This window comes from Pistacia vera, unplaced genomic scaffold (genome assembly GCF_008641045.1).
Source record: "Pistacia vera cultivar Batoury unplaced genomic scaffold, PisVer_v2 Contig78, whole genome shotgun sequence".
Lineage (NCBI taxonomy): Eukaryota > Viridiplantae > Streptophyta > Magnoliopsida > Sapindales > Anacardiaceae > Pistacia > Pistacia vera.
The window spans coordinates 3326349-3334985 of NW_022196645.1; the positions used below are offsets into that span (position 1 = coordinate 3326349).

General features: G+C 43.2%; 1 protein-coding gene across 2 annotated transcripts; it reads right to left on the reverse strand.

Moving 5' to 3' along the window:
• Window positions 1-6475: 6475 nt before the first annotated feature.
• LOC116116718 (probable carboxylesterase 18) lies at window positions 6476-8107 on the reverse strand. Of its 2 annotated transcripts, XM_031402778.1 has the most exons (2): window positions 7400-8107; window positions 6476-6835 (listed from the first exon to the last, which is right to left on the reverse strand). In XM_031402778.1, exons 1-2 carry the CDS (start codon window positions 8080-8082, stop codon window positions 6526-6528), a joined length of 993 nt encoding a protein of 330 aa, XP_031258638.1. In that variant the 5' UTR covers window positions 8083-8107; the 3' UTR covers window positions 6476-6525. The 2 variants fall into 2 exon arrangements, with proteins under 2 accessions (XP_031258638.1, XP_031258637.1); XM_031402777.1 differs by lacking the exon at window positions 6476-6835 and having other exon boundaries at window positions 6895-8107.
• Between the last annotated feature and the right edge of the window lie 530 nt (window positions 8108-8637).

Here is an 8637-nt window from a genome sequence, read left to right on the forward strand (position 1 = left end):
ATTCACCCATCAGGAAAACATCAAAAACAAAACAGCAAGTCTTAACATATAAACAAGCTCAAGCGGCTTAGTTCAGAAATACAATAAAGGTATGCACGCCAAGAAAGAGCATCGCAGGCACCAAAATACATGAGCAAAGCATAAATAAAACTAAGTATCATCGATGCGAATCATCTCTCCCATCTCTGACTCAGTCAACCCATCGCCAGCACCAGTACCCATCCCTATAGCCTGGTCGCTCACATCCCTAGTAACCGATGGTCCTGGTCGATTAGCAAAGTCGAGCATCTGCTCATCAATTTGCTTCTCTGTATGCTCAGCCCCCTCCTCCAACATCTCCTACATGAGCTGGATGTCCTCATCTGGATTCCAGTGGAAAGTGTTCCAGACTTTATACTCGAGCATGAGCTCCCCTCGGGCCCTAATGATGGCACCATCAGCAATGGTGAGGCATTGCTCCTTGAGGGACTTAATCTCTGCAGTCTTCTCGACTAACTCTCTATTCAGCCTCTCCAACTCACCCTCAGCTGCCTTCAGACGTTGTTGGCTCTCCTGCTCAGCCTTCTGGGCTACCACCTCCCTCTGGAGCAAACTAGAGTTCACCTTAGACACATCCTGTATCCTCTTCTCCTACGCCACTACGAACTTCCTCAGATACAGACTGCTCGTGAATGCCTGCACAACAAAACATTGTCATCAGTATAAACCGTGATGAACAAGATAAAGTAAAACTACTGCCCTACCTAAAAAGCGCGGGACACCCCCTAGTCAGCGGCCTCGACCGCCCCCATCTGGTTCAAACAAGTCTCATCCGCCGGGAAAATGAAAGAGTCATCTAATTTACTCATAGAAGCAGCGTCAGAGTAGGTTGACGCAGAAGTCGGAATACAGAAGGTAATCATCTTAGTCTCTTCATCCAAGATCGCTGTCTGGGATGACCAGGCTCCGACAGCTGGTTGACGGCTCAGCGGTGTCGCCATTACATCCTCAATTCTCCTATCCTCTCTGGCCGAGGATTCCCTCTTCCTCTTCTCCCGACGCTAAGCGATGGATTCACTCGCACTGGGGACAGTCAGCTTCTTCATCAGTGTCTCTACAAGCGCAAACTCTTCAACGGTTAGTAGGTTCAGCCTGGACTCACCATAAATGGTATGATTAAAGTACCGAGTCAGAAGCACATCCCAAGTCTGCTTCAACAAAAGGAAAGGAATACCTTGTTGAATCGCCTCTACTCTGGCCTAGAGATGGCTGGTCCTGAGGTTGGCCTCCGCCAATACTACTCACCAATCCTTTTGCGCCTTCAAAATGGCTAGCACCTTCTGGGTCTGCACGTTCAAATCGTCTCCGCTCTGCCCAGCCCAATTGTACTCAAGCTCTACAAGCAAAAAACACAATAAGATTTAGTAATCAAAGTACAAAAAAAAAGACAAAAGTTCTCACTAGTGGCTCGCCAACTGCTTGGAATATCGCCCTGGCCTCTCTCCCCAAAGACAGCCTGACCCTACACAAAGAAGTACCGATCCTTCCAGTTCTTGTCACTGGACCGGAGGTCAGTTACCAGATGAGACCGATCATGCCTGAGGTTGATCAGATATCGACCCTTCTCTTTGTCATTCTCCTTCAGAAAATAAGAGTACAACAGCTCGTGCAACCCAAACATCACCTGGTTCCGCACACAGAGTTCCTCCAGCGCCATTAGCAACCTCCAACCGTTCGGCATGATCTGTGATGGGGCAATCGTGAGGTAGTTTAGCACCTCTCAAACGAGGGGAGGAATATGCAACCTTAGCCCGTCATGAAACCACTTCTCATATACACTCACCCAACCTTTCGCCTCCCAATCAACCTACTCATATGATCGCGGCGCCCGGATCTTAACCGAACTCGGAATGTGATACATAGTCTGAATTTGCCACACGTCACTATCCTTGAGCACGGGCGGATAATCCATGGCCAAGATCCCACTACCTGTTGGCTTGGCTCTTCCTCAGAGCTACTATTGGACGAGGGTGAACTACTATCACCTTCGGAGTCTTCCCCACTTCCCCCATGCCTGCCCGAATGACTCGGACCAGCAGCACTCGCCCCTGGGGCAACTACAGTAATATCGTTCGATAAACCCATCGGAACGGAGCCCTCGGGCATGATTACTATGGTCAGGGCACATTTGACATCCGCCCCAAACTCGCTCAGATTACTCGATTCTGAATCTGATATCTCAGCCCGTTTGACCTACCCGACCAACTGATTGTTCTCGATAACTTAACCTCCCAAAATCCTAAGTGTCGGACCACCACTCGCCTTGTACAGCTGACCGAACAACAAGACAAGAACCCCAGTTATTGCTCACCCTTCAGCACCAACCGACCTATCCCTACTAACCACCTGTCAATTTAAGAGACCCTAGAACACTGATCATCCCTCGCCACTAACCAACCTATTCCCGTTGACAAAATTCGGGACCCTAGGACACTAATCGGCCCTTGCTACTGATCGACTGAGTCAAAAACTCAGCACTACTCTCGCTCGTCCCAAGCGACCGACCAACGCTCCAACTCACCGTTCCCGTGAGTCCACTCGCCCTGAGTCACCAACCTACCAATTCAAACACTAAAACTGCCTACTCGGTCTGGGCGAACGACCCGTGGTTCAAGTCCACTTCGCACGACCCCCTTCCGCTCGGTTGGATAGACCGGATGACCTACCTACCTACTCAACCCAAGTCCAAAACTTGAATCATTTTGTTTTCTCGGTTCCGTCCAAAACACTCAAAAATACGCAGAAACAGACCAAATCGTTGGAGACCCATCAGAATATCCCAAAATTCATGCCTATTCTCAAAATCTGTAATCTAAACACCTTAAAACCCACTCGAAATCCCCCGAAACTTCAAAAAATCTCTGCCTCTCTCCCAAAACCTCAGCAAAAACAAGCAAACAAGCAAAACAAACGAAAATTCAGCCTAAGGAAATAGTGTTTACTGTAAATGATCCCAAAAATTGCAGAAGGAAAACCACCGTTACTCAAGAAACTGGAACAAAAAAGAAGAAAAGGAAAGGAAAAAAGTTTGCAGAAAATGGAGGAAAAATGCGAATGGGAGATGAACAATCTGCCCCTCGTTTTTATAAGAAAAATCTAAAGGAAGTAGACATGTGGCAGCCCGTGATTGGCCAAAGGTCAGAGCGACTCTTCATTTTCCCGCCTCCAAAATGAAGAGTTGATCGCCACCGTACACATGGCAGGATCCACAACACGTAGGAAAACCGCAGCACAGTACGGAAGCTATGCTCAACCGCACTCTCTTCCCAATCGATTTAGCATGCGACTACTGAAACAGACCCAACACTCCTGTGTCACATGCCGAGGAGACTCTCGAATGGTCGGCTAGCTTGGAACAGTCTGGCTCGCGTTCCCCCCCGAAATGATCCAAGGCAAGAAGCCTCACCCATTCAGTTTTCCATGGCGGACGAGTGGCAACCAAAGGTCAATCTTCGCACATAGTACTCGACCCTATGGCGTTTTATTAAGACAACCCTGTGGTATCACCCAAGCATCCGTCATACGGTCGAACAAGCTGGCCGATTCAATCTCCTCCACTCATTCACCCCAGTTCACTGACCGAACGCACCTTCATTCCTCTTTATTTACTCAACCCGACATAACGATCGAAATGCCCGCGGAGGCATGCTCATCCTTACCCTCGGGTAGATGCATCGAACGGATATGTGCACCCCGAAAGTTCTGTTATTATCTCATTCCACTCGGTCCTTCACACTGATCGGGTGCACCCTCTTAAATCGGTTGCATACCCCAGCTCGACAATGGATACCAAATAACCCTTGACCATAAATCGCCGGCATCGAACTGGTCAAACAAACCGATAATCGGCCATCCGGGAAGGGCGACCGAACACGTCTCACTCGTTTCCTACTTTCTGACTTAAGAAAACCTTAACTCAGAGAGTAGGGGCCAAACTATTAGGGCCAAAAATCTTCCTAAGCCTAAATAGGAAAATGGGTCTGATAATGAGGAAAAGGCCAGGCCGAGTCCCGATGCGGCCCAATCCAAAACTCACAAGATTAGGCACAAGTGATACAAAGTACAGTCAGCCCAAACCGTTTGAACACAAGCCTCCTAGTCCCAATTCACTTCTTGGATCTATGAACGAATTTAGAGCCCATGGTCATCTACAGATCACATTCCTATGCGAACACTGGTAAAGTAGTCCACTACCACCCCAACTCCCCCAAGGTTCGTGTCAGAGTCATACTTGGACTCCCTTTCATGCCAGGATAAGGGGATCAAAGGATATATCCCTAGAGGAAACAGATCGCTATGAGAACTCCTAATCCCACCAGGATTGGGAGACCAGACAATCATTATTTAAACAGAGGCCAGCCCTCTCACAAGCAAGATTACACTACACCTACAGACCTTGGAGTTCTAGTTTGAGAACTTCACATCACAGCCGTAGTCATAGTCCCTGACTAGACTTTTGGTAACCTCTTTACTCCCTAGCCCTCACTAAATCAACTTTTCAGCCTTGCTGACTTGAGCGTCGGAGTGCCTACGGCAAACACCACCCCGATGTTTTTCGTCGCTTCACGTGTGTTTCTTTACGTGTACAGGTACAACAGATCGCTAGTGGAGTCAATCTCACGGGATTAATCCCTTCTTCCATACAGGTAGATTTTTACGTCTACAACTGTATTTTTCATTTGGCCAATACTGACAGCATTAAAGAGTAGATGGAGAGCTTTAGAGTTGAAATTAGACTCTTCCAACTCAGTTGTGGTTCATTGATCTAGGGGTTTTTCCTTAATACCAACTTCTTCACTCACAACTTGCGGTTCTTTCCAACCCACAACACAAGCATTCCAAGCCCTTTCATCAATAGATTTTAAAAAGGCTTTCATCCTAGGTCTCCAGAAGAAGAAACTAGTTCCCTCCAACAATGGTGGTCTATGAGTAGATCCACCTTCACCAAAGAAACTCATAGTGACAGGACAACAAATGTGGTAACACAGAACACGATGATCACACAGATCAAAATGAGCAGATCTGCTCAACCAGACACAAAACGAAAGACAACACAGACAAGCACAAACTCAAATTAAAAATCTGAAAAACAAGCAAGGATCAACTAAAATAACTCTTCAAACTGTGCTCTGATACCAAATGAAAGTTTTAAAGGATTACCAAGTGTTTAAAACTTATGCGGAATGGGTTGCTTATTCAATTTTCAGTGCAAATGAGTTGTGTAAAACTTAATAAAAACATACATCAAAGCAAGTAAAGAACATTCTCATTTTTACATGGTTCGACATCAAGCCTACATCCACGAGACCATGTCCAAAGGAAACAAATTCACTATGAAATACTTATGAGTTCAAATACAAAGCAAGATAACAAAAGTTGTAAAAACACTCACTAATTTCTACATGACAACACTATCTTTTTTGGTTGAACTTCAAGTTCTCATAGCAAGCTTCACGTATACAACAACATCATGTTGAAGAATGGCTCCTCTCAAGATTCAACAATAAAGATAGTACAGCAGCTTACACACAAACTCTCGTCACAATGGAAACAGCATCCAAAGATCTCACACAAGGAGACAAGTAAAGATGGTAATTCTAAGCCTTCCAAAGCATAGTAAGAAATCTTATCCAAAATGAGAACCTCAGAGAATATTCAAAGAGGAAAACAAATGTGTTCAGATTCCTTGAAGAAAATGCCAGAAATGAGTGAATATAAAGATATCAATGCGTCAAGGGTTAGGGGACAAAAAAGTTAAATATTAACTTTTGTGTTTTTCTTTTTGCACAAGAAACTAAGGACCACAAACAAAAGCAATATTCTTTTTCTTACAAAGCAAATAAAAAGTGGACAAGTGTAAAAGAACAAATCAAAATATCAACAAGGAATAATATTGTCCAAAAAGTAAAAAGAGTGCGTAAAGTGTGATTGAGGAAAAATATCTGAAAGAAGTATTGTGAGTAAAGATATGCTAAAGTGTGAACACTCATGAGAGTGTTCACCTTTAGTAAGTGTGCTCCCAATGGTAGAAAGGAAAAAATAGTGTGTATTATAAGGTGACAAAAACATTAACAATCAACAATTAGGCTTATTTACATTTAGGCATGTGCATGGTATCTTTAATTGAGAGTAAATTCGGCATTCCATATCACATCACTTAAATCTAAAATGCCTCAAATCCAAAAATACAATTATATATGTAAGTTTAAACCGTAAAAATCAAGTCAGAATCAAGCTGCTTCTTCTTCCACTGGCGGATTTGAACCCCCATAAACGGCGAATCCGCCGTGTGCAGAATGATTAACAATACCATATTTTATAAATAAACTTTGAATGTCTGAATCTTAAAATAGTTATCCGTTTACACTACATTCTACGCACACATACCCGTAAGGCAAATTTAAAAAAAAAAGAAAAAAGAAAAAAAACAGTTACACTCTAAAAATTATAATAATATACTAACAACACCTCACTTTAACACGACTCTCAGTCTGTCAATATCCTTTTCATGAATATTTTAATCTCTTTCACAAACAAAGAACTTTCCTTAAGCTCCTTAAAAGCATAAGATCCATGAAATGCTCCTGGAATCTCTACCAAATGCACTTCTTTACCTGCCTTCTTCAACCCCTCATAGTACCTTCTTTGCCAATCTTTCAACAAGTCAAACCCTCCAATGAAAACCAACGTTTCCGGAAACTCAACCTGAGACATATAAACTGATGATTTGGGTCCGAATACATTAGCCGCCGGGTGATCTCGGTCCGACCCATCTGGCAAAAACGCCTTCCAAAACCAATCCGTAGACTCCAATGTCAAAACCGGAGCTCTANAAAAGGGAGAAATGAGCTGCGCACAAAACCTAATTCGATTTAGGTTTCTGGAACAAAGGGAAAAGACAGAACTGCCCCTCTTGTCTTAACAAATTACTTTGACCAGCCAACTCCAAGTTTGACTTCTACGTGTCATCAGAATGCCACATCACTACAAAACAATTACACTCTAAAAATTATAACAATATACCAACAACACCCCGCTTTAACAGGACTCTCAATCTGTCAATATCCTTTTCATGAATATTTTAATCTCTTTCACAAACAAAGAACTTTCCTTAAGCTCCTTGAAAGCATAAGATCCATGAAATGCTCCTGGAATCTCTACCAAATGCACTTCTTTCCCTGCCTTCTTCAACCCCTCATAGTACCTTCTTTGCCAATCTTTCAATATGTCAGACCCTCCAATGAAAACCAACGTTTCCGGAAACTCAACCTGAGACATATCAACTGCTGATTTGGGTCCGAATACATTAGCCGCTGGGTGATCTCGGTCCGACCCATCTGGCAAAAACGCCTTCCAAAACCAATCCGTAGACTCCAATGTCAAAACCGGAGCTCTACTATTACATTTCTCAGCTTCAGTCCTCTCTTCTCCTCCAAAAAATGGCTGTATCGCCAGGTATCCGATAAGTTTCACCTTCTGAAACTCATACTTCGCAGCTTTTACGGCAACATGATGCGCTAAGTTCCCTCCAGCGCTATCTCCCGCAATAAAACACAATCCCGGATCAGCATTTATCGAAAGTTTATCAAAATTTTCACCCAGAAACTTCAACGCTTCGAAACCATCCTCGTATTGGCTCGGAAACTTATGTTCCGGGGCGAGACGGTAGTTCACTGAGATAATCACAGCCTGTAGCTCAACGGCGAGCCGTTTGCACCAGTTATCATAAGCAAACGAATCAGCTTTGAAGAAGGTGAACCCACCTCCATGGAAATAAATGATGATGGGAAAGTTACTAGTCTCTTCATTATCTCCACCCTGAGGGGTGTAGAGGCGGAACCAGAGGTTCCGGGAGGAGTTGATGACGGTGTCAGAAGTTGAGACACCATTTTTTGGGGTTTTGGTGGGTGGGTTTTTGAGGTCAAAGAGGTTATGAAGGCGGCGGTTCAGGGTTCCATTTGATCGAACACACAGTTTTTTGATGAAGTAGTTGAGATAAAAGAGGATATGAAGCTTCCATGGAAGTTTAAGCGATGTTGACATTTTTCTCTGTGCTAAGGTGCTTATGATACAGAAATATCTCCCTGCATATATATATATATATATATATATATAACCCAGTATTTTCATTTATTTTATAAACTGTGAATCATAATGCGAGTAAAATAATGAATAATTAATTCACAATGTGATATTTTTCTACATATATAAATAATGGGATTATATAACTATTGTGTCTTTAAGCACGAAATTGTTTGCTTCTTATATGGCATAAGGCGAAATCTGTACATTCAGGTGGTGAAGAAAAAATATCAAGATGAGTGATTCTAAAACCTAACACGTAATTTGATGGACTGACACACGAATAACCTGCTACGTCGATGTCATTTTTTATGATATTTCTTACAATCTTAATTAGAGGAATAGAGGTGCCAGATCTAAAGATGACAATGGCCCTATGATATTTCTAACGATCTTAATTAGAGGTGCAAGATCTAGAGATGGTAATGGGTTTGATATTTTTAGGTATCTAATCCGATTTGGTCTGAAAATGTCAGACTTTACCCGATATTTATGGGCTTGAGCTTGGACCTGAAG

Excerpts from the sequence above, each read along its gene's own strand:
- LOC116116718 (XM_031402778.1), bottom strand. The coding sequence starts at position 8,082 with ATGTCAACATCGCTTAAACTTCCATGGAAGCTTCATATCCTCTTTTAT. Across the intron at positions 6,836-7,399 it reads ACATTGGAGTCTACGGATTG|GTTTTGGAAGGCGTTTTTGC; the intron begins GTTTTGGAAGGC and ends GTCTACGGATTG.